Below are 26,760 nucleotides of genomic sequence, written 5' to 3'. Positions count from 1 at the left end.
TTACATTTAAATTTATATTTTATTCTGAAGAATTTGAACAACTTTACACAATTTTCAAGTCATATTTCAGAGTGCTTTACTGTGTCTTTAAATCTCTTCTCCTTCTGTAACTTTTACAGCTTGAAAAGGAAAAAATAACATAAAAACAAAACAAATGATACAGTGAACAGAAGCGCAACACATACAACAAGAACACCCAAAATAAAAGGATCCAGGAGCTGCTCGCAACAGCGCCCCCCGCAGGGAGCCAGTCGCCAGTACAATAAATACACAACTCTATCATCTTTACATATCTTGCATCAAGGTTCAGTCACCCCTCCAAGGGGCAGATGGGGCAGGAAGGCATCTGGGGAACACGACAAATGACCGGACACGTAGGGAAGGCTACATACAGTGAATTCACCAGCGTTTACTCCAGGTATGGGGGAGAAGAGGTGGAGGGGGGGCAGATACTGGGCACAGGCATAAGATATGACAGCGGGCCATGTGACTATAGGACAACTGTCCCATCATGTCCTTCCCGGTAGAATCATCATCTGCATATGGCCGGGGTCTCAGAGGTCTAAGCTCCACAATCACACCCTAAAGCTCTGCCTGGAGCCACCTCTAGGGGGAGCCGAGATGCTGACTGCATACTGAGCATACACAGAACTCAATGATAACACAGTCTTTAGTCAGGATTATGGTATATCCCGTACCAACCCGTATATATCAGATTTAGAGCTTTTTGCCTACAATTCACAGCCAACAAGCAGAGATCTTGAACAACTGAAACAAAGTTTATTAGAAAGTTGCAAAAATTTTTATTTTTTTTACTGTGCAACGTATTAACTCTTTGGGCATCTCTATAGTGTTATTATAGCTTTCTAATACACATCACATATATCTCTGCCCCTGTCAGTGAATGGAAAGCTTAATAAATCCTTCTACTGCCCTAGGCCGGGCAGATTGCTCTGGCTCCTTACAGACATCTGTAATAAGGAATGGCGGAGGAAAGACAACATGGCCGCAGTGAATACGTTATTAGACAGTGGTCAGGTTACAGCGGAGTTCCCCAAAGACATGGCCCCTCGCTAATACCAATAGATGTCAGGGCATATTGGGAGTTGTAGTTCTGCTACAGCCAGAAAAGCACAGGGTTGGGGGACACTGGGTTACAGTGATTGGGTTATGGATGGGACGCAGCACAAGAGTCAAGTCAATGGAGCTTCACTTTACAGCCGTGCTGTAAAATTGTCAGACGGTCGGTCCAATGAGGCAAAGACAGCAAAGAGATGTATGGCGAGTTTTGTACATAGATCCTATCTATTAGAATAGGGCTGATGCACGAGGCTCACCACCTGTATATAGATGCTATTTATTAGAATAGGGTTAATGCACGAGACTCAGCAACCTGACCACCTGGTTATCTCCACGCCAAGTGGCATCATTAAACTAACCCTTAAAGGAACCGCCTTATACCCTTATAAATTACGAGATACATAGTCAGCAGGCTCTGGAAAAATAAATGAGACAATGGTCTGCCATAGACCCCCCATAACAACCTGCAGCCCATGGCAGTGGTCTCACCTATTCTTCCCATATGAATACATTAGAGGGTTGTAAACAGAGGAGCTTTACTTTACGGGGTGACAACATATGAACACATCTGGAATTACGAAGTATGACATGTAAGTGGCCACAGGCTCAGATTACTATACATCACTGGGAGGATACCTGTAAAGGGACTACAAGTCCCAGCAAGGAAGCCTAATCCCTGGCGATGCTGGAATGTGCAGAGCGGTGGAGTGCAACCTGTGGCTCTCCAGCTGTGCAGGACTCGGATTCCAAGCCAATAGCCGTCATGGCATGCTAGGAGTCGTAGTACCGCAATAACTGGAGTGGCAGAGGTTGCAGAAGACTGGCGTAGAGGAAGTCCCTGCTTGGCATCACCAAAAAATAGCTGCCAGGGTGTTATGACAAGATACATAAAGAGGCAGCAACTGCAGCATCTCCCCCCTCCATAGGAATTCACCGGGATAACAGCTACACACAAGCCACCAATAATACACTGGAATGGAGAGGGAGAGGGGCTACTACGCATGGAAGGGTGGTCTGGTGTCTATACAGGAGCCCCAGTCTTGATGCAGCAGCTGGAGGTCTGAGATGACGGGTGGTGGACAGCAGAAGGTGGTCGCCCTCTATGGCTCTTAGTCTTCTAGGCTGCGGAAGGCGTTCTGCATGTCTTCCAGCAGCTGGGCGTAGTCGGCCTTAATCTTGGCTTCCCCTTCTTTAACCGGGTCCTGGGAAAAATCAAGAAGAAGAGGAGGTTAGGTGGGAGCGGAAAGATTGGTGGAGCGTGTGATGGCGGCAGGGCCCGTGTGCAGGTGGAGTAGACTGCATCACCACAGTGATAACAAAGGAAACCATTCACCCCCCAACCCCCGACAGGGCAGATGGCGGCACTTGTCTCGTGGCTCCTTCCCACGTTAATAATATATTCTCACAGGGGTCGGAAGCTGCGGATTATTACAGAGCACCAAACCCCTGATTTCCTTCATCTGGCAACCTACACTAGAGGCAGCTGACGGATGCACACAGGGTCATAGGTCAGCCCCCTTCCCTCTAATACACTGTGTGCACTGCGCTCACCTTGAATTTCATGGAGGTCAGTCTATACAGGATCTCTCCCATGTGTTCCCTAATGATTGCCCATGTGATCTTATTGTCACTTTGTGCGGTGGTCTCCACGGCGCGGCGAGCCATGTCGTAGAATGCGATCATGTTGTAGAGGATGCCGACCGTCTTGTAGAAAGGACAGAACCTGAAAAGCAGAACACAACATTCGTCGGAGCTGAAGAAAAGCGGCGCAAAGAAGTAATGGCGGCTTATACTTCCTACAGGAAACAAGGGGGGGGGGGGGGAGGAGATGCAGCAGATTATTCTCCTCTCACCAATAACACAGACATGAAGAAGGCAGGCGAATATGTGAGTCAGGTGACAGCTGTTCCAGGTTTAGGCTACGTTCACACAGAGCAAAAGGAGCGGATTACGCAAGGAAATATTTCCGCCTGAAATAAACTGACGCTGAATTCCGAGCAGAATATAAGCAGAATGTAAGCAGAATCCCTGCATATTCTGCTAGGAAAGTGTTCAGCTCCTAATCAGCTCTTGACAAATTCAGCACGGAATACTCGAGGAATCCGCGCTGAATCCGCATGCATTCAGCGCTGAAATTCAGCGAGTATTTGGTGAGTAAACTAGACTATACCAGAACATATACTAGAATCCTCCTCCCCCCCCCCCCCTTTTCCCCATTTCCGCTTGTATTCCGCGCTGAATACGCGCGTATTCCGCGCTGAAACAGAAAATCAGAGCCCCATTGATTTGTATAGGCTTCTGCTAGCGGAAGAATGAACATGTTCATTCTTCTGGTGGAAAGCGGATTAGTTCAGTGCGGAAATTCCACTGTGTGAACTGCAGAGCAGAATTTCCATTCAACACAATGGAAATTAGCTCTGCACCTATTTTAACGGTTGAAATTTCAGCGCTGATTCAGCGCAGAAATTCAGCTGCTTTTGCTCAGTGGGAACGAGCCCTTATGGGAGGCATAAGCCAATGCGCTTAATACCTAGAACAACAGCTCTTACCCCAGTGACAACCGAAGTGACCCTCCATCCCTAATACCAGTGACAACTGAAGTGACCCTCCATCCCTAATACCAGAGACAACTGAAGTGACCCTCCATCCCTAATACCAGAGACAACCGAAGTGACCCTCCATCCCTAATACCAGAGACAACCGAAGTGACCCTCCATCCCTAATACCAGAGACAACCGAAGTGACCCTCCATCCCTAATACCAGAGACAACCGAAGTGACCCTCCATCCCTAATACCAGAGACAACTGAAGTGACCCTCCATCCATAATGCTGGGAACAACTTCTGATCCTCCATCCCTAATACCAGAGACAACTCCAGTGACCCTCCATCCCTAATACCAAAGACAACTCCAGTGACCCTCCATCCCTAATACCAGAGACAACTGAAGTGACCCTCCATCCCTAATACCAGAGACAACCGAAGTGACCCTCCATCCCTAATACCAGAGACAACCGAAGTGACCCTCCATCCCTAATACCAAAGACAACTCCAATGACCCTCCATCCCTAATACCAGAGACAACTCCAGTGACCCTCCATCCCTAATACCAGAGACAACTGAAGTGACCCTCCATCCCTAATACCGGAGACAACTGAAGTGACCCTCCATCCCTAATGCTGGGAACAACGTCTGACCCTCCATCCCTAATACCAGTGACAACTTCTGACCCTTCATCCTTTATACCAGAGACAACTTCTGACCCTCCATCCCTAATACCAGTGACAACCTCTGACCCTCCATCCCTAATGCTGGGGACAACTTCTGACCCTTCATCCTTAATGCCGAGGAAAACTTCTGACCTTCCATTCCAAATGCTGAGGACAACGTCTGACCCTCCATCCCTGATGCTAAGGACAACGTCTGACCCTCCATCCCTAATGCTAAGGACAACTTCTGACCCTCCATCCCTGATGCTAAGGACAACTTCTGACCCTCTATTCCAAATGCTGAGGACAACGTCTGACCCTCCATCCCTGATGCTAAGGACAACTTCTGACCCTCCATCCCTGATGCTAAGGACAACGTCTGACCCTCCATCCCTGATGCTAAGGACAACGTCTGACCCTCCATCCCTGATGCTAAGGACAACTTCTGACCCTCCATCCCTGATGCTAAGGACAACGTCTGACCCTCCATCCCTAATGCTAAGGACAACTTCTGACCCTCCATCCCTGATGCTAAGGACAACGTCTGACCCTCCATCCCTGATGCTAAGGACAACTTCTGACCCTCCATCCCTAATGCTAAGGACAACGTCTGACCCTCCATCCCTGATGCTAAGGACAACGTCTGACCCTCCATCCCTAATGCTAAGGACAATGTCTGACCCTCCATCCCTATTAGCCGCCTCTTACCTGTCATACGGGGTGTATCCGTTCTGCTGCAAGAAATCATCCTTTAGCAGTTTGGCCACTTCCAGTGTAATCTTATCGGTTTCTGCCAATGAGGCCTGAAAGAGAGGAGCAGAGGATGGTGAATGGTAGAATCCATCATCATGCTGCATGTCAGATCCCATCAGGGAGACACAGCACATCCATCTAGATCCACGAGTAATACGGTCAGTCTTACCTTCCCGACCAGCTGGACAATCTCAGCCAGGTCCTCCTCTTCCTGCAGAATCTCCTTGGCTTTGGTCCTGAGCGGCACAAACTCTGGGAAGTGCTTGTCATAGTACTCATCCAGAGCCCGCGTGTACTTACTGTAGCTGATCAGCCAGTTCACAGAGGGGAAGTGCTTTCTCTGAGCCAACTTCTTATCCAAACCCCAGAAGACCTGAACACAGGAAAGAGTGATCAGACATACAGCGCCACCTCAGGCTATGTATGGAGTTACTTCCAGTAGTGAGTGCTTTTATACAGGCAATGGAAAGATCTGCACCTGAAAACCAGTGTTTATGCCATGGATATAGCAACATTGCGGTGTACAGATATACCACTGTGCATCCTGATATATGTAAGATAAAAGAACAGATAAGGTGGTGATCAATACACTGCCAATACACTGGGATACAATGGCCTCTATGAACACAGCACTACTGCATCTCATCTAGGAACTGAGCTCTACAAAATGCACTGCTGCATCTCATGGGAATACGCTGGACTCTGCACACAGCACTGCTGCATCTCATGGGAATACACTGAACTTTGCACACAGCACTGCTGCATCTTATAGGAAAACACAGGACTCTGCACATAGCACTGCTGCATCTCATAGGAACTGAGCTCTACGAAAAGCGCTGCTGCATCTTATGGGAATACACTGGACTCTGCACATAGCACTGCTGCATCTCATGGGAATACACTGGACTCTGCACACAGCACTGCAGCATCTCACAGGAACTGAACTCTGCACATAGCACTGCTGCATCTCATGGGAATACACTGGACTCTGCACACAGAACTGCTGCATCTTATAGGAAAACACAGGACTCTGCACATAGCACTGCTGCATCTCATAGGAATACACAGGACACTGCTGCATCTCATGGGAATACACTGGACTCTGCACATAGCACTGCTGCATCTCATGGGAATACACTGAACTTTGCACACAGCACTGCTGCATCTTATAGGAAAACACAGGACTCTGCACATAGCACTGCTGCATCTCATAGGAACTGAGCTCTACAAAAAGCACTGCTGCATCTTATGGGAATACACTGGACTCTGCACATAGCACTGCTGCATCTCATGGGAATACACTGGACTCTGCACACAGCACTGCAGCATCTCACAGGAACTGAACTCTGCACATAGCACTGCTGCATCTCATAGGAATACACAGGACACTGCTGCATCTCATGGGAATACACTGGACTCTGCACATAGCACTGCTGCATCTCATGGGAATACACTGGACTCTGCACACAACTACTGCATCTCATAGAAATACACTGAACTCTACATTCGGCACTGCGTCATCTTACAGCAATACACTGGACTCTGCACACAGCACTACTGCATCTGGGTATGTGCACACTTAGTATTTTGACGGAAACTCTATCGCGGAATTCTCAGCCCGCTCCCGCTCGCGGACTGCGGCGCGCATCTCCGCCTGTGTCATAGACTCCATTCTATGCACAGGCAGATTCCGCCCTCGGTCCAAAGAATGAACTTGATCATTCTTTGGTTGGATGAAAGAATCCGCCCGTGCATAGTTTGGAGTCTATGACACGGGCGGAGACGCAGGCGCGAGCTGAGAATTCCGCGACGGGGTTTCCGTCAAAATTACTCAGTGTGCACATACCCTCTCATAGGAACTGAGCTCTACACATAGCACTGATGCATCTCACAAGAATACAATGGACTCTGCACATAGCACTGCTGCATCACACGGGAATACACTGGAGACTTCATAGTGTGAGCCGCTGAGCATGCATGTAATAAAAACGAGAATTAGATTTTACCTGTACGATACCCAGGGTGGCAGAGGTGACAGGATCTGAAAAGTCTCCACCAGGAGGCGATACACTAGGATTAAAAAACAAAGGAAATGAGTAGCTAATATAAAAGCTTTAGCTGTCCAGGCATGATGGGAATTGTAGCCCATCTGGAAGCTCAAAGTTTCCCCTTCACTGGTTTAGGGGTAAGTACAGAGTAGTGTCTTACATTAGAAGCCAGTTACTGAGAACTGAGAGATCAACAAACATCGCCACCACAGGCTGTATGTGGCATTGCACGCTCTACATGTAAATTTGGCTCACCTACAATATCTGAAAGAGTGCCAATGTCTTTCACCCTTTTTTTTGGGGGGGGGGGGGGGAATCTGTCCCTTTTGTTTGCGCTCATCCATCCGAAAGATGGAAGGGTCACTGGTGTTTTCTGAAGCATTCATCAGAACCTAACACACCCTGGCTTTGGGGGAGAATCTCTGACTACAGTCTGCTATGAAAGGCGCCCACATACGGGTGTGTTACAGAGCGAGCTGGAGGCGGCTGGGTTTTCACACCTCTGGTTGTGGCCCCCTCTGACTCCAGCCCAGTTCAGTTTCTCTTGGCTGCCGGAGAGAGGACATTGGCAGAACCTCAAATTCACCATGTGTGATCTGGCGCCTACTACCAAAATGACTGCACTTAACTCCTTGCATCCAGGCTACTATACACCAAAGCCAAACATACTATGTAACATCTGCTTTCCAAAATGCCTAAAGGGATTATCCTGGCTTAGAAACGGCACCACTCATGTCCTCAGTTTGAGTGTAGCATTGCAGCTCAAATCCATCAAAGTGAATGGAGCTGACTTGTAATACCACAACCCCCCTGAGGACAGGGGTGGCGTAGTTTTGTGGAAGAAAGCAGTGATCTTTTTCTAATCCTAGATAACCCCTTTAAGGCTTTACCGTTCTTTAGCAATATTTATTAAACGGGTACTCTGACTGAGGGTATTTACAAGCCCAGAATGTAGTACAAATGTCTTATATGTAGGAAGGGAGGTGTTTATTTTCTGGGAACCCCTGGATCTTTAATAGACAGAAAAACAGGATGCCAGGGGAAAGACCCCATCAGCCTCTGGGACCCCCACCTATGAGGAAAACAGGATCAGAAAGGAAAGACCCCCCTTTTCAGCTACTCTGTGGCTACAATCTTGCTAGCTCAGGCTGTGCTGTGACCCCGCCATACTTACGCCCCCACAATGCTGACGCTGCCTTCCCTTTCAGGGTTCCCCAGACACTTCACCCGTCCTGCTCGCTCGTAGAAAGAGGCCAATCGAGCACCAAGGTAGGCAGGATAACCGCTGTCTGTACGTAAGAAAACAGAGCGTCACACACGATACATAGACGATGTAGGCCGTGGATTCCAACTGTTCCCCTCTATGATCTTTCAGGACACAAATGATTGGGCAGAACAAAACCTAAAAACCCTGCCCAAACCTAAACAATAGGAGACGTAAGGGACGCAATCTGTCCCCACTTGGCCGGGGTACTCACCAGCGGGCATTTCTGCCAGACGTCCGGAGATTTCTCTAAGCGCCTCGGCCCATCGAGAGGTGGAGTCGGCCATCATACTGACGTGGTACCCCATGTCACGGAAATACTCAGACAGTGTGATCCCTGCAGGGAACAAAGCAGCACATTCAGTTCTGTAACCTACAAGAGAGGGTGACCAGCAGGGGGCGACAGAGCAGCTTCCAGGCCTCACCAGTGTAGATGGAGGCTTCTCTGGCGGCCACGGGCATGTTGGATGTGTTGGCGACCAGTGAGGTTCTCTTCATGATGCTCTCCACCTTACCGTCCACCTCCATCGTCAGCTGTAACACAAATCACAGGAGTTCAGCCTCACATTAGTGTGATCTCCGGCCATAAACGAGGGAAAATAACTGTGTCCTATACTGCCAAGAAAAACAGCTGCTCATAGCGGAGAGAGCGCAGCCCGAGCCACGGCGGGTGTGAGGTCAAACACAGTGCACAAGAAGGTCTGCTCCGACCTGAGATGTCTCCAGAGACAAGACTCCTGCATCAGCACTACACTACAGGAGGTACCTACTAGGGCTGGGCGGTATACCTTAAAAATACCGATACCGTCTCTGGCGTCGGTTAACCGAACTCAACTTGGCCAGGACGGTATCTGCGGTATTTTTGTATTTTTATCTCCTGGTCTGAGCTGTCCGACCTGTCGGAGCGCCTCCTCCCCGCTCCAGTCCCGGCTTGTCAGTACCTTCCCCCTGTCAGAGCGTCCCCCAACACACACACACACGTGCGGCCCGGCGTGAGCACTGCACGTTATGTGCAGGGACACCGGTATCAGAGCGGGAGGTGGAGGAGGAGCAGCAGTGGTGAGAGTGTCTGAGTGCCCCATCCTCCTGCACCCGGCCCGTACAAGCGCCCCCCCCGCCCGTTACCAATGCGCCTGCACCCGTCCCAGTATCCCCTCCCGAATCAGTACCGTACGAACGCCCCCGCCCCAGTCCCGTCCGAGCCCCCCCCCCCCCCATCAGTCCTGTCCCGTACGAGCGATCTCACACCACACACACATGACCGGGAAGCGCTGCACCTGTTGTCCTGTGTGTGCAGGGAGGACACGGACAGGATATGGTGGAGCAGCATTTGGGAGGCTGCCGTACTGTAGTTCCATCAGCATCATTAACAGTACAGTGCTGCAGCTTAGGAGGAATGAATGGGCTGCAGCACACAGCAATGTCTCCTATAAGTTATGTGTGTGGCATCCTGCCTGCTGCAGCCCATTCATTCCTCCTAAGCTGCAGCACTGCACTTCCCATACCTTCATCCCTATGTGCCCCTTATATAGTAATAAAGCCCTAATCGTCCCCCCTATAGTCATACACCCCTATCCACCATCTATCCCTATGTGCCCCCTATATAGTCATACACCCCTATCCACCCCTATGTGCCCCCTATATAGTCATACACCTCTATCAGCCCCCGTATAGTCATACACCCCTATCCGCCCCCCGTATAGTAATACACCCCTATCAGCCCCCCGTATAGTAATACACCCCTATCAGCCCCCGTTTAGTCATATACTGCTATCAGCCCCCCCCCCTGTATAGTCTTACACTGCTATCAGCCCCCCGTATAGACATACACTGCTATCAGCCCCCCTGTAGTCATACACCCCTATCCGTCCTCCCTGTATAGTCATACACCCCTGTCCGTCCTCCCTGTATAGTCATACACCCCTATCCCCGCCCTGTAGTCATACACCCCTGTCCGTCCTCCCTGTATAGTCATACACGCCTGTCCGTCCTCCCTGTATAGTCATACACTATCAGCCCCCCTGTAGTCATACACCCCTGTCCGTCCTCCCTGTATAGTCATACACCCCTATCCCCCCCCTGTAGTCATACACCCCTATCCGTCCTCCCTGTATAGTCATACACCCCTATCCCCGCCCTGTAGTCATACACCCCTGTCCGTCCTCCCTGTATAGTCATACACGCCTGTCCGTCCTCCCTGTATAGTCATACACTATCAGCCCCCCTGTAGTCATACACCCCTGTCCGTCCTCCCTGTATAGTCATACACCCCTATCCCCCCCCTGTAGTCATACACCCCTATCCGTCCTCCCTGTATAGTCATACACCCCTATCCGTCCTCCCTGTATAGTCATACACCCCTGTCCGTCCTCCCTGTATAGTCATACACTATCAGCCCCCCTGTAGTCATACACCCATCCGTCCCCCCTGTATAGTCATACACTGCTATCAGCCCCCGTATACACATACACCCCTATCTGCCCCCCGTATATCATACACCCGTCCGTCCCCCCTGTATAGTCATACACTGCTATCATCCCCCCTGTAGTCATACACCCCTATCCACCCCCCTGTATATCATACACCCCTGTCCGTGCCCCCTGTATAGTCATACACTATCAGCCCCCCATATAGACATACACTGCTATCAGCCCCCCTGTATAGTAATACACCCCATATCTGCCCCTCCCTTTACAGTCATACACCCCTTTCCCTATGTAACCCCCTGTAGATACACGTCCAGGTCTCTGCTGAGACCCCCTAATAATGACGACATTACTTTTATTTTTTTTTACTTTTTTTAATCAAAATATTGCTCGTTTGGCATAGCAAGTGGGTGTGGTTTGCAAAAAAGGGGCGTGTCATAATTATCGTTCAATTATCGTTACCGCAGCTACAACCGCGATAAACCGCGATATTGATTTAGGCCAATATCGCCCAGCCCTAGTACCTACACAGCAGAACTGTGAGGGCAGCTCTGGAGCATAATACAGGATAAGTAATGTAATGTATGTACACAGTGACCTCACCAGCAGAATAGAGAGTGCAGCTCTGGAGTATAATACAGGACGTAACTCAGGATCAGTAATGTAATGTATGTACACAGTGACCCCACCAGCAGAATAGTGAGTGCAGCTCTGGAGTATAATACAGGATGTAACTCAGGATCAGTACAGGATCAGTAATGTAATGTATGTACACAGTGACCCCACCAGCAGAATAGTGAGTGCAGCTCTGGAGAACAGGATCAGTAATGTAATGTATGTACACAGTGACCCCACCAGCAGAATAGTGAGTGCAGCTCTGGAGTATAATACAGGATGTAACCCAGGATCAGTAATGTAATGGATGTACACAGTGACCCTACCAGCAGAATAGTGAGTGCAGCTCTGGAGTACAGGATCAGTAATGTAATGTATGTACACAGTGACCCCACCAGCAGAATAGTGAGTGCAGCTCTGGGGTATAATACAGGATGTAACCCAGGATCAGTAATGTAATGTATGTACACAGTGACCCCACCAGCAGAATAGTGAGTGCAGCTCTGGAGTATAATACAGGATGTAACTCAGGATGAGTAATGTAATGTATGTACACAGTGACCTCACCAGCAGAATAGTGAGTGCAGCTCTGGAGTATAATACTGGATGTAACTCAGGATCAGTAATGTAATGTATGTACACAGTGACCCCACCAGCAGAATAGTGAGTGCTTTTAGATGGCTCTAGGCGTCTAGTATGTCTCTGCTTTAGTTCTGATCACACTTTTCCAGGACGCAGGGATCTTACCTCAGGAAAGTCCCTCAGTACTTCAGACATCTCATTTCCTCTCTCTCCACATCCAACATAGATGATGACATCACTGTTCGAGTACTTGGACAAGGACTGTGAGATCACAGTCTTGCCGCAACCAAAAGCTCCTGGGATGGCAGTGGTCCCACCCTGTACACACCTGAGGAGGGAATCACACAAAGAAACAATCATTTCCTCTATGGTGAAAGATCTGCAGCCAGATCTCCATGTCCTGATCTGCCCATCAGTGGAGCCCTCTCACTCCTGCCCTGATAGTCTGTTACAATCTATCAGTAAAGACTAAATGGTTAATCTGAATTAGGCCAAGTAAACAAAACAGATCACATGGAAATGGTGAGAAATTGAAATACAATGTGAATTAGGAAGTTGCAGAACTTTTCACATGAAAATGAACAATCCCTTTAAGTACTTACGGGAACAGAGCGTCCAGCACTCTCTGGCCAGTCAGCAGTGGGTGATTTGCCGGCAGCTTCTCTGTCACCGGACGGACTGTTCTCACAGGCCACACCTGGACCATTGTGAACTTTTCCTTCACACCCTCAAACTCCAGCTCCAGCACCACATCCTAAAGGAGGAAGAGCAGTGCAAACAAGTGGGGGTCAGGATGAGGAGTTGTCACTGATCCTAGGATGTAAAATACGGACAAGGAGAGAAAGGAGCGCTGCACCTCACACCTATGGCTGACACTAATGCCTCTCGGCTACATTTTTTTTTTTCTTTTTTTTTTTTTTTAATTCTTTATTCTTTTTCATTTAACCAATTCAACAATCTTACAAAAAGAAACATATGAATTAACATACCATTTCATACGACAAAGGGGATATACATATTCCTCCCCATTCCCCCACCCCCCTCCCCCCCCAAAACCCCCCACCCTCCCGCCCCACCCAACCCCTGACCAGCCGTGAAGAAAACAAAGGGGAAAAGGAAGAAGAAAAAGGGATGAGAGAGAAAAAAAAAAAAAAACAACGCCAGGATGTTGGTATATAACCATTTAAAAACCAACGCCAGGATGTTGGTATATAATTTGATCAAACCATATTGCCCCATGTACCAAGTGCAGGTCCCCTGGATCACACGGGTCCCTACACTAGCTCACCACCGTGTCATTCAGCGACCGCTAACCCCGCAAGCGAGCACAAACAGGGAAGGGAGGCCATAGAACGGCCCTGCAACCCCAGTGTCACAGGACCAATCCCCAAGGGTCCCCCCAATACCCAGCAGGCACAACCGGCGGAGAAAGCTGCCACCAAGTAACACCTTGGATGTAAGCCGCCATCTATGGATACTATCACGTGTAATGGCTGCAGATCATGTTCAGTAGCAGACACTTGGCTTTATTCATTCTAGGGACGATCTGGAGAACCTGGCACTTCCACTCATTACATGGACGGTCCAGTGATTTTAAAGAGATTCTATCAGCAGGTTTATACTGTTTTATCTCAGGGTAGCATAATATAGAAAAGCTGAACAGAATGATGTATCACTTACATTGTTCTGTGCAGCTGATCCAGAGAGCTCCTCCTGAATAACATGGACAATAAGTAGTCCTCTCCATTATGTGCATGAGCCCAGTAGTCCTGGATATTCATGAGCAGAAAACTCCACCCACCAGCTGCTGAATGGCAGTTATCTATCCATGCTGTGTATAGGCAGTCACCTATCAATCAGCAGCTGGAGGGCGGGGCGAGGGGTGTGGCAAGAATCCTATTCTCCTGCATATTAGGAGAATGGCTGAATAGAATGATGTAAGTGATACACCGATCTGTTCAGCATTTACATTACTAGTTTATGCTGCCCTCATTTAAGGCAACATAAACCTAAAGACAGATTCCCCTTTTATGAAAAGAACTCTGTAATGTTCCTTATTCCCTGTGGGGGCGCTGCGGGGAAACTAAACACCTTGTTTATTGCTCCTCCCACTAATCACAAGTGATTGTCCCAGCGGTCGGCTTATTTCCTGGAGATCATATTGACAAAATTCACCAAAGTGCTGGGCAGATGGAAGCAATGCCCGCCTGGTCTGACCTATCACAGGTTTGCCACCTAGTCACCCAAACTATTTAAAAAAAAAAAAAAAAAAAAAAAAAAAAAAAAATCGGCATGCAAATGCTTTATTAATATGGTCCTTTTATAAATTGGACAGTGATGATGCCACCATGCAGAATAAGGAGGACTCACCGATGTGTCGTAGTGTCCGGGTGGTGCCATATAGGTGACTGTTCCCCTGTTGCGAGGAGGTAACATGATCTTGTGCTTAATGAGAGAATTCTCAAACACGGCTCCATAAATGTCTCCTCCTGTGATGTGACTGCCGACCTGCAGGATGACCAGAGAATTACACAATGGAAAGCCCCCCAGGGAGGCAAAGAGACGGCTCAGTCCCTCCAGAATGGGAGGCATTGTGCAGAGCTGGTCTTTGGAGAAAACTCCTTTACAGGGGCTATTCAGGATTAAATTAAAAAAAAAAAAAAGACAATGCCACCCTTGTCCTCAGGTTGTGTGTGGTATTACAGCTCAGCTCTATTCACTTCAATGGAACTAATACCTCAAACAACCTGAGGACATAAGTGGCGCTGTTTCTGTGAGAGTGCAGCCATGTTTTTTCCAATCCTATATAACCCCTTTAAAGAAGAGAGTTCCCAATACTACAATCCACTTACCCGCAGGCTCTTAGAGGGGGTGAACTCCCACTTGATGTCTCGGCTCAGGGCGGACACGTTTACACCCCGGGGGATGTAGATACTTTGTGTGGAGTCACTAATGTCCTTCAGAGGTCTCTGGATACCATCAAAAATGGATCCCATGATGCCAGGACCCAGCTCCACGGACAGGGGCTTCCCGGTGCGCAGGACGGGGTCTCCAACTGATACACCGGCTGTACGAGGGATGCTAAGGATATTACACTTATAATACAGTCACCACACACACATAAACACACACACTCAGACTGAGTGTGTTACTCTTCACCTGACCCTGAGCCTGGTGTGAACACCACCATACAGAATGTGAGCGGGTCTGTGCACAGCTGCAGGTTCAGTCCTTGGGGTCCCCATTACAGAGTAATGTAAAGTACTACAACCTTCTTACTATATAACACTTTCAGGATCTCCGCTCGCTGCCATCTGAGACTTCTTTTAGCTTTATCCTCTTGTTATAGCTTTATATGAAAAGCACTAAATAACGATAATTGGGCTACAGAAAAAGGGTCTGTACATAGGGCAGGGGTGTCAATCCTTTGGCCCTCCAGCTGTTGCAAAACTACAATTCCCATCATGCCTGGACAGCCAAAGCTGTTTTGTAACACAGGAGGGCCTCAAGTTTGACACCTGTGACACAAGAGGATGTTAGACCCTGTATTATACTCCAGAGCTGCGCTCAATCCTGCCCAGAAACATGGATGAAAGGATACAGGTCTCTTCATAGACTTGGATGGTAGCCATATCCCCTTCCAGACGAATGATCTCCCCGACCAGCTCAGAGTGTCCTACACGCACCAGCTCGTACATGGCAGCTCCCGCCATATTGGACGCTGTCACCACTGCAAGAGAAAGACGGCGATGGGATTACCATAAGGGAAAAACACAAATGCAACTAATTCAGAGAGAGACAATGAATCTGCTGTACTGATCCCTCCAGTCACATCCAAAGCTTATAATTGCTGCAGCTTAACCGGGGAGTTCAGAACTAGTAAATCATGGCTGCCTTCTTCCACAGAGAGTGATACCCCTACCCATGGGTTGTGTCTGGTATTCTAGTTTTGCTCCACTGACAACAATAGTACCAACCTGCAATACCACATACAACCTATGGACAGTCTTGGAGGCGGAAGTTTGAGGTTCTGATTATGGAAGATGTTAGTGTAAGATCATTAGTCAGAAAGTGTTAGGGATTTGTCATTTACGTCTATTAAAAAATCTTAAGTCTTATCAGCTGCTGTATGTCCTGCAGCAAGTGGTGTATTCTTTCCAGTCTGGAGAGCAGGAGAGGTTTTCTATGGGGATTTGCTACTGCTCTGGACAGTTCCTGACATGGACAGAGATGGCAGCAGAGAGCACTGTGTCAGAGTGGAAAGAATACACCACTTCTTGTAGCACATACAGCAGCTGATAAGTACTGGAAGACTGGAGATTTTTTTAATAAAAGTAAATTACAAATCTTTGGCACCAGTAGGTTCGAAAGAAAAAAAAAAAAAAGATCTTGGACAGCCCTTTGGATACCCCATGATGTCTTGCACTTTGGTTGCATTGGTTGTTGCATTGTAGATTTTGTGGTTTGCAGTGTGTTACATCAACAGCAGGGATAAGGGATCGAGTCCTGCAGCCAGTTAGCAAAGAGCAGAATTGTGAATGCAGCTCTGGATGCTGGTTCACTTACCAGGTCCAGAGACACCGTGCACATAACCAAACTTGCTCTCCCGCTCTTCATCCCTGATCTTCGGTAATTTGGAAAAATCCATGTTTCCGTCTTGTATATCTGAAACCAAAAAATGGAAGATGTTATAACCGATCACAGGTGCAACATATTCATCTGTCAGAGAAATCTGATTAATAAGATGGCAGCTGTGCCATCATCCAGTCTCATCGTTAGGGACACAGTAAAGAGCTGTCAGACAGCAAGTCCCTAGCAACAAGTGTGCATCAGGTCTTAAAAGAAACCAATCAGCCCAATTGGGCTGATATGGTTCCCTGAACCGCTGTACAAAGCTCCTGCAGCAGCCTCGGCACGTACCGGCTGCAGCAGGAGCTGTATACCCGAAAAAACGCAGTTATATATGTATTGCGAACTGGAGAGAATGGAACGGCTGCACATCCCATCTATGGCTGATACTAATGCCGCTAGGCCTATATTAAAAATCAACACCAGAGTGTCTGTATACACTCTGGTTGCGGGGTTGGCGGTCGCTGACCGACGCGGTGTGGAGTTAGCGTAGGGACCCGTGTGGACCAGAGGACCTGCGCGGTGGTACACGGGGCAATATGGCTTGATCAATTCATATACAGACACTCTGGTGTTGATTTTTAATATAGGCCTAGCGGCATTAGTATCAGCCATAGATAGGATGTGCAGCCGTTCCTTTCTCTCCAGTTTCCGAGTTATATATGTATGTAAGCTGTGAATCTTAAGACACCTAATGACGCAACTTACGGTCTTACAGGACTTGTAAGCAGTGCTGCGTCCGGGGCAGGAGGTCACAAGGTGGGAATCTCCGATCAATAACCTGCTAGGAAGGAGATGTGGATAGGAGTTAGTGCATGGGGTCAGGACCATAAAACACTGGGGTAAACACCATGGTAAGGCCGACCCAACCTGCCAGAACGGCTGATCATCTAATGTGTATGGTATGGGGATGAAAAAAAGTTTATTCACCCAATTTTTTTTTCTTTAAAATAAACTGGTTCCAAAAAGGGCCAGAGATTTGTAAATTACGTCTATTAAAAAAATCTCCAGTCTTCGAGTACTTATCAGCTGCTGTATGTCCTGCAGGAAGTGGTGTAGTCTCTCCAGTCTGACACAGTGCTCTCTGCTGCCACCTCTGTCCATGTCAGGAACTGTCCAGAGCAGCAGCAAATCCCCATAGAAAACCTCTCCTGCTCTGGACAGTTCCTGACATGGACAGAGGTGGCAGCAGAGAGCACTGTGTCAGACTGGAGAGAATACACCACTTCCTGCAGGACATTCAGCAGCTGATGAGTACTGGGAGGCTGGAGATTTTTTTAGAAGTAAATTACAAATTTCTGGCACCGGTTGATTTGAAAGAAAAAAAATTGGTGTACATTCCCTTTAAGCATATCTGATCTCTTTGTTCTCGCACAGATAAGCAGCTATCTGGCAGCAGCTTCACCCTATTTGTGATATATGCACATTCATCTGAGACAAGTGTGTATGAGCACGGGTGGAATCAGGTGAAGTAGATACATTGTAGATGCAGATGGGGAGGTAATGCTATAGCATGATGGAAGCTGTAGTTTTGCAACAGCTGTAGAGCCTAAGGTAAGGGATCCCTGATATAGAGTATAAAGTGCACCTCTATGTAAAGATTGGGGTCATGCCTCTCACCCATCATGTTCAGCGACCGGTCAGCCCCCTCCAGGGAATCTCTCACCCTAATGCTAAGTCCTCACCATATTACCAGCTCTATGTGAACGGCATAAGCCTGCACCCCCCACCTGCCGATGTCACATGATCCCCGTCCCTACAGGCCAAGCATCTGTCATATGTCCCAGGAGAAGAAGAGGTTAATCCTGCACGGAGGAGATGAACAGTAAACTTATAACAGGTTACAAAGGATGATTAGAGTCACCTACTGATTGTTGAGGATACATTGTAACGGGCGTTGTCAGGCAGATTTGTCCCTAGCAACGAGTCTGTCTTATGGTGCGTTTACACAGGCAGATTTATCTGACAGATTTTTGAAGCCAATGCCAGGAACAGACCATAAACAGGGTACGGGTCATAAAGGAAAGACTGAGATTTCTCCTTTTTTTCAAATCCATTCCTGCTTTTGGCTTCCAAAATCTGTCAGATAAATCTGCCTGTGTAAACGCACCATTAGATAGCTCAGAACTCCTATGAGGGTCTGCTCTATCCTAGTGGGTGGTTGTACTGAGGATTCAACGAGAAACAATGTATCTACAAATAACAGAATTAAAGAGACAGTAACACGGACAGCATCTACTGAGGGGTCCAGCCCTACAGGACCAGAGAGCTCAGCATCTACTGAGGGGTCCAGCCCTACAGGATCAGAGAGCTCAGCATCTACTGAGGGGTCCAGCCATACAGGACCAGAGAGCTCAGCATCTACTGAGGGTCCAGCCCTACAGGACCAGAGAGCTCAGCATCTACTGAGGGGTCCAGCTCTACAGGACCAGAGAGCTCAGCATCTACTGAGGGGTCCAGCCATACAGGACCAGAGAGCTCAGCATCTACTGAGGGGTCCAACTCTACAGGACCAGAGAGCTCAGCATCTACTGAGGGGTCCAGCCATACAGGACCATAGAGCTCAGCATCTACTGAGGGGTCCAGCTCTACAGGACCAGAGAGCTCAGCATCTACTGAGGGGTCCAGCCATACAGGACCATAGAGCTCAGCATCTACTGAGGGGTCCAGCCCTACAGGATCAGAGAACTCAGCATCTACTGAGGGGTCCAGCCCTACAGGATCAGAGAACTCAGCATCTACTGAGGGGTCCAGCCCTACAGGATCAGAGAACTCAGCATCTACTGAGGGGTCCAGCCCTACAGACCAGAGAGCTCAGCATCTACTGAGGGGTCCAGCCCTACAGGATGATGAGGATGACCTCTGTAGTGGGGCTGAGCTCCTTCCTCAGCAGAGATGCCTCCTATATATATCAGTAGCCGGGGGTCTTCATCCAGTCTCCCCACCCCCATCAGGATGAATGGCGGAGCTCCTGTGTTATACAGCGGCCTTCCTGTGGAGGGGGCTCCGCTTCTCCTCTTATGCGGTGAGTCACCAAATTTCCAAGCTGCTTCTCTCTCTGAAAGGGGAAGCTACGAGGCTGTGCAGGATTTCCACACACTGCAGCGCAATCACTACCCCTCCCCCCCCCCAGTATTCCTGGGGGGCACTGTGACCTCTCCAGCAGGGGGACCCCAACATCTCTGCATCCTGTGACCTCACTGTGAGAAGGAGGACAAAGCAAGGTCACACCAGGAGAGCGGAGGAGACTGGGACAATGCACTGTGGGGGGTAGCCAAAGGCTGTGTCTGCATGCTGGGAGTTGTAGTTTTGCAAACAAACACCTGAAGATCCACCGGTTTAGTGGATACAGTTGACAGGCGAAATCAATCTAAAGGCTGAGGGTTTGCTACAATCGTATCAATCCTAGAAACCTAGGCAGATACATTATAACTGCACTGATACACTGTAACGACATGAAGTATACACTGGACACAATGGTAACAGCACCAGACGGATACAGTATAACTGCACTGATACACTGTAACGACATGGAGTATACACTGGACACAATGGTAACAGCACCAGACGGATACAGTATAACTGCACTGATACACTGTAACGACTGGGGGGGGGGGGGGGGTTGGGTTGCCACTGGATACAACTGTAATAGCTGGGAGGAGTATACGGCTGGGTTCACACAATGCAGCTTTTCCCAGCACAGTTTATGTCTCTGTTCCCACAGCCCTGACTGGTGAAACCAGTTAAAAACCAGTCAATTGTTATTACAGAAATAAATTTGCGGTTTTCCCTCCAATCAGTTTTTAACCCTAAACTTCTAAACAAAATAAAAACTGCGATGTGTGAATGTGACCTTAGGGATTCTGGTCTCTGGATGGGAAGAGGAAGGCTCCATACAGACTGGTGTACAAGGTATACAGGAAAAGCTATATACTGCTATATAGGAGTCACCAAGCAGCCTGAGGCTAGGTAAGACCGACCCCCGCCGCTGTTCTGGGAGGCGATATACAGAGAGAGGGCTCTATAGCAGGTGATGTGTATGCTGGCCTCTAGTGTGCTCAGGATACAATGTTATTTACTTTCCTCTGTCCAACCAGATACAAATACAGACACACAGATACATATACAGATACACACAGATACATATACAGATACATATACAGATACACACAGATACATATACAGATACATATACAGATACAAATACAGACACACAGATACATATACAGATACACACAGATACATATACAGATACATATACAGATACACACAGATACATATACAGATACATATACAGATACAAATACAGATACACACAGATACATATACAGATACACACAGATACAAATACAGATACACACAGATACAAATACAGATACACACAGATACATATACAGATACACACAGATACAAATACAGATACACACAGATACAAATACAGATACACACAGATACATATACAGATACACACAGATACAAATACAGATACACACAGATACATATACAGATACACACAGATACATATACAGATACACACAGATACATATACAGATACACACAGATACAAATACAGATACATATACAGATACATATACAGATACACACAGATACAAATACAGATACACACAGATACAAATACAGATACACACAGATACATATACAGATACACACAGATACATATACAGATACACATAGATACATATACAGATACAAATACACATACACATACAGATACAAATACAGATACACACAGATACATACATAATTACATATACAGATACACACAACCCTTTTCATGATGACAGGGCTCCTCCAAGACTACAAGCTCCAGCATGCACAGGCAGTGTGCAGCTCTCAGGATCTGCTGGGAGTTGTAGTAGTAAGCAGTGATACCATAGTGGTGCCCCCTCCTCTATACTCACAGTCACAGCGGCAGCACAATCATTACACATATGAATGGAGGCTCAGGGTGATGCGGAGTGACGGAGTCACATGAGGAGGCCGCACACTTCCCTGTTCTCTGTTCCCTGCTCAGCTGACTGGTCACCTGACTCCCCCGACCGCCACTGCTGCCATCATCATCATCAGTAGCAGCAGGGGAGGGGGAGGAGCTGCTCTGAATAGAACAATCCATTGCCCTGCGCTGTCACTTTAAGAGGGTAATGATGTCTAGAACATTAAGATGTTATAAGGTCTGGGAAAAATTAATGATAGAAACTGAGGAAACCCCCAACAATTCCCCAGGGGAAGTACCAGCTTCATCACAGAGGAAAGACCATCACACATAGGACCCCACACCAAAGCTCCAGGGACCTCTACAACAGAGCGCCGGCTGCAGACGTCCCCGACGACAGTGCGCCAGCTGCAGACGTCCCCGACAACAGTGCGCCAGCTGCAGACGTCCCCTACAACAGTGCGCCAGCTGCAGACGTCCCCGACAACAGTGCGCCAGCTGCAGACGTCCCCGACAACAGTGCGCCAGCTGCAGACGTCCCCGACAACAGTGCGCCAGCTGCAGACGTCCCCTACAACAGTGCGCCAGCTGCAGACGTCCCCGACAACAGTGCGCCAGCTGCAGACGTCCCCTACAACAGTGCGCCAGCTGCAGACGTCCCCGACAACAGTGCGCCAGCTGCAGACGTCCCCGACAACAGTGCGCCAGCTGCAGACGTCCCTGACGACAGCGCGCCAGCTGCAGATGCCCTGGGCCAGTACTGAGCGCTGAGCTGTCCCTTCCCTCCTATCAGTGACTGCAGAGAGGACAGAGCTGTCATTCACACCCGGGAGGAATCCGGCAGATGCTTTCTAAGGAATCTCGTGTGCTCCTTCACCCCGAGCTCGGCACAATACTTCACGTGTTCTGCCGCCACATCACATGGGAGATGCCAGGGAAGTTCACGCTGGATTCCTTGAGGAGGCGCAAAGAATGGAGCACACTGTCATCAGCCAGGAAGAGCCATTACTGAGGGTCCGCACCATGAAAGTGGCTGCACTTCCCAGTCACTGACAGCAAGCAGAGCTCTATGGGGCAACGGACTCCACAACCACAGGGGAATGTGGAGGGACCTGGTGCCCTGGGATTTCTGGGGGTGTCAGCTTACAGCAGCGCCCCCCAAATGTGAACATAATCACAGCTTTCATGTATGGCCCTTTAAGAAGCACTGAGACCTGAGAAGACGCCGGCCCTCCCCTCTCTATAACTACAGACGGGGAGAGAACACATCATTTATAGGGCTGAGCTCCTCACATGGCGCAGACCACCCCCAGCTCTTCAGTCTATACACCTGGATGACCCCCCCCCCCCCCCCCCCCCCCCATGTATAATACAGTGGTACCTTGGTTTAAGAGTAACTTGGTTTAAGAGCGTTTTGGTTTAAGAGCTCACAGTTTTTAAAAATTATGACTTGGTTTAAGAGCATTGCTTTGGTTTAATAGCTCCCTATACTGGCTGGGAGTGCGAGTGGAGGAGGGGCATGGTCTGCATAGCGGGGTCTACAGCACTGTACTCTGACCCAGGAAGTCTCCCTCACCTTCCAAATCATAGCAGATCCACTTCAGGCTGGGGCTTACATCAGGGGACAGGACTGTGGAGGTAATCTCTCCATAGCTGTAACCCCTCTCTCCCCGGACAGAGAGAGCTGCTATACTGTGCCCACATCTGCCCTGCTCATTCCTTCATACTCCCTGCAGTCTCTGTCATCCCTTGTGTTTCCTATCTTCTTCATTCCTGCTATAATGCTCCTGCACTTACACTCAGCTATACACACTGCTATAATGCTCCTGCACTTACACTCAGCTATACACACTGCTGCTGTGTTATCAGGGTTATACAGTTACTTTACATTATACACCACATGCTGATTGCTATACTGTACAGTAACATATATATCACATATCCAGCTGCTGTGTTATCAGGGTTATACAGTTACTATATATTATACACCACATGCTGCTATACTGTACAGTAACTTATATATCACATATCCAGCTGCTGCTGTGTTATCAGGGTTATACAGTTACTATACATTATACACCACATGCTGCTATACTGTACAGTAACTTATATATCACATATCCAGCTGCTGTGTTATCAGGGTTATACAGTTACTATACATTATATACCACATGCTGATTGCTATACTGTACAGTAACTTATATATCACATATCCAGCTGCTGTGTTATCAGGGTTATACAGTTACTATACATTATACACCACATGCTGATTGCTATACTGTACAGTAACTTATAATATCACATATTCTGCTGTTTCTGAATGTTTGTTTCATCTGTTTTACATGTTATTCAGAATAATAAATCATTATATTTGGTGTGTGGAACCAATTGTCTGCATTTCTATGATTTCTTATGGGAAACTTTGCTTTGGTTTAAGAGTGGATTTGGTTTACAAGCGCCGCCCCGGAACGAATTATACTCGTAATCCAAAGCACCACTGTATATTATTACACATAACAATGATACAGAGTGATGGGATATTATAGGATACACTGTACATGCCCCCCCCCATGTATATACATTATACTATCATACATAATGATGGGATATTATAGGATACACTGTACATCTCCCCCAATGTATATACATTATATTATCATACATAATGATGGGATATTATAGGATACACTGTACATGCCCCCCCCCCATGTATATACATTATATTATCATACATAATGATGGAATATTATAGGATACACTGTAAATGCCCCCCCCCCATGTATATACATTATATTATCATACATAATGATGGAATATTATAGGGTACACTGTACATGCCCCCCCCAATGTATATACATTATATTATCATACATAATGATGGAATATTAGAGGGTACACTGTACATGCCCCCCCATGTATTATACATTATATTATCATACATAATGATGGAATATTATAGGATACACTGTACATGCCCCCCCATGTATATACATTATATCATACATAATGATGGGATATTATAGGATACACTGTACATGCCCCCCCCCATGTATATACATTATATTATCATACATAATGATGGAATATTATAGGATACACTGTAAATGCCCCCCCCCATGTATATACATTATATTATCATACATAATGATGGAATATTATAGGGTACACTGTACATGCCCCCCCATGTATTATACATTATATTATCATACATAATGATGGAATATTATAGGATACACTGTACATGCCCCCCCCATGTATATACATTATATCATACATAATGATGGATTATAGGATACACTGTACATGTCCCCCATGTATTATACATATTATCATACATAATGATGGAATATTATAGGATACACTGTAAATGCCCCCCCCATGTATATACATTATATTATCATACATAATGATGGGATATTATAGGATACACTGTAAATGCCCCCCCCCATGTGTTATACATTATATTATTATACATAAGGATCGGATATTATAGGATACAATGTACATGCCCCCCATGTGTTATACATTATATCATACATAATGATGTGATATTATACACTGTACATACATAATGTACAGTGTGATATAATGGGGGGATGATGATGATGGGGGTATAATGTACAGTGTAATATAATGGGGGGTGATGAGGGTATAATGTACAGTGTGATATAATGGGGGGATGGATAGTGATGATGTGGGTATAATGTACAGTGTGATATATTGGGGGGGATAGTGATGAGGGTATAATGTACAGTGTGATATATTGGGGGGGGGGATAGTGATGAGGGTATAATGTACAGTGTGATATAATGGGGGGTGGATAGTGATGATGATGGGGGTATAATGTACAGTGTGATATATTGGGGGGGGATAGTGATGATGATGATGATGGTATAATGTACAGTGTGATATTGGGGGGGATAGTGATGATGAGGATGTTATAATGTACAGTGTGATATATTGGGGGGTGGATAGTGATGATGATGAGGGTATAATGTACAGTGTGATATAATGGGGGGGTGGATAGTGATGATGAGGGTATAATGTACAGTGTGATATATTGGGGGGGATAGTGATGATGGTATAATGTACAGTGTGATATATTGGGGGGGGGTAGTGATGATGATGATGAGGGTATAATGTACAGTGTGATATATTGGGGGGGGATAGTGATGATGACGATGAGGGTATAATGTACAGTGTGATATATTGGGGGGTGGATAGTGATGACGATGAGGGTATAATGTACAGTGTGATATAATGGGGGGTGGATAGTGATGATGATGATGAGGGTATAATGTACAGTGTGATATATTGGGGGGGGGTGGATAGTGATGATGATGATGAGGGTATAATGTACAGTGTGATATATTGGGGGGTGGATAGTGATGACGATGAGGGTATAATGTACAGTGTGATATAATGGGGGGTGGATAGTGATGATGATGATGAGGGTATAATGTACAGTGTGATATATTGGGGGGGGTGGATAGTGATGATGATGATGAGGGTATAATGTACAGTGTGATATATTGGGGGGGATAGTGATGATGAGGATGAGGGTATAATGTACAGTGTGATATATTGGGGGGATAGTGATGATGAGGGTATAATGTACAGTGTGATATATTGGGGGGTGGATAGTGAGGATGAGGGTATAATGTACAGTGTGATATATTGGGGGGATAGTGATGATGAGGGTATAATGTACAGTGTGATATATTGGGGGGTGGATAGTGAGGATGAGGGTATAATGTACAGTGTGATATATTGGGGGGTGGATAGTGAGGATGAGGGTATAATGTACAGTGTGATATAATGGGGGGGATAGTGATGATGATGAGGGTATAATGTACAGTGTGATATAATGGGGGGTGGATAGTGATGATGATGATGATGATGATGATGGTATAATGTAGAGTGTGGGGTCCCCGGGGTCGGTGAGGTGAGTCTCCTCCAGCACACACAGGTCACTATGGCCGCCCTCCCTTCCCCCGTCCTCTCTCCCTTCCCCCGTCCTCTCCCCTCCTCACAGTGATGGAGGCCGCAGCAGGTACAGCCCGCACCGGCAGTGACATGATGGCCGCCTACCTGCCGGAGGATGTCCCGGTGCTCGGTGTCACAGGCCCGGCAACGATAACGACGCTTCCCCCTCCTACTGCAGCACTAGCCGGCCGTCACCGATCAGCTGACCGCTCCGC

General features: G+C 47.3%; 1 protein-coding gene across 4 annotated transcripts; it reads right to left on the bottom strand.

Annotated features, from left to right (window-relative positions):
* Positions 1-26,760, bottom strand: ATP6V1A (ATPase H+ transporting V1 subunit A). Of its 4 annotated transcripts, none has more exons than XM_069944428.1 (16): positions 26,651-26,760; positions 17,314-17,389; positions 16,543-16,641; positions 15,578-15,706; positions 14,829-15,043; positions 14,347-14,484; positions 12,579-12,730; positions 12,142-12,304; positions 8,779-8,887; positions 8,568-8,690; positions 8,264-8,378; positions 7,048-7,111; positions 5,211-5,414; positions 4,997-5,091; positions 2,632-2,803; positions 1-2,282 (listed from the first exon to the last, which is right to left on the bottom strand). In XM_069944428.1, the coding sequence occupies exons 3-16, from the start codon at positions 16,622-16,624 to the stop codon at positions 2,190-2,192; spliced, it is 1,854 nt and encodes a 617-aa protein (XP_069800529.1). In that variant the 5' UTR covers positions 16,625-16,641; positions 17,314-17,389; positions 26,651-26,760; the 3' UTR covers positions 1-2,189. The 4 variants fall into 4 exon arrangements, with proteins under 4 accessions (XP_069800529.1, XP_069800530.1, XP_069800532.1 ...); XM_069944429.1 differs by having other exon boundaries at positions 17,314-17,386; positions 26,651-26,758; XM_069944431.1 differs by lacking the exon at positions 26,651-26,760 and adding an exon at positions 21,528-21,582 and having other exon boundaries at positions 17,314-17,386.

The sequence above is a fragment of the Dendropsophus ebraccatus genome, chromosome 11 (genome assembly GCF_027789765.1).
Source record: "Dendropsophus ebraccatus isolate aDenEbr1 chromosome 11, aDenEbr1.pat, whole genome shotgun sequence".
Taxonomy (NCBI): Eukaryota; Metazoa; Chordata; class Amphibia; order Anura; family Hylidae; genus Dendropsophus; species Dendropsophus ebraccatus.
This window is presented reverse-complemented; position numbering and strand designations above follow the sequence as displayed.

Coding starts and splice junctions, on each gene's coding strand:
- ATP6V1A (XM_069944428.1), bottom strand. CDS start 16,624: ATGGATTTTTCCAAATTACCGAAGATCAGGGATGAAGAGCGGGAGAGC. Junction 15,044..15,577: donor CCAAGTCTATGAAGAGACCT/GTATCCTTTCAT, acceptor TCCCTCGTACAG/CCGGTGTATCAGTTGGAGAC. Junction 7,112..8,263: donor AGCGTCAGCATTGTGGGGGC/GTAAGTATGGCG, acceptor TTTTAATCCTAG/TGTATCGCCTCCTGGTGGAG.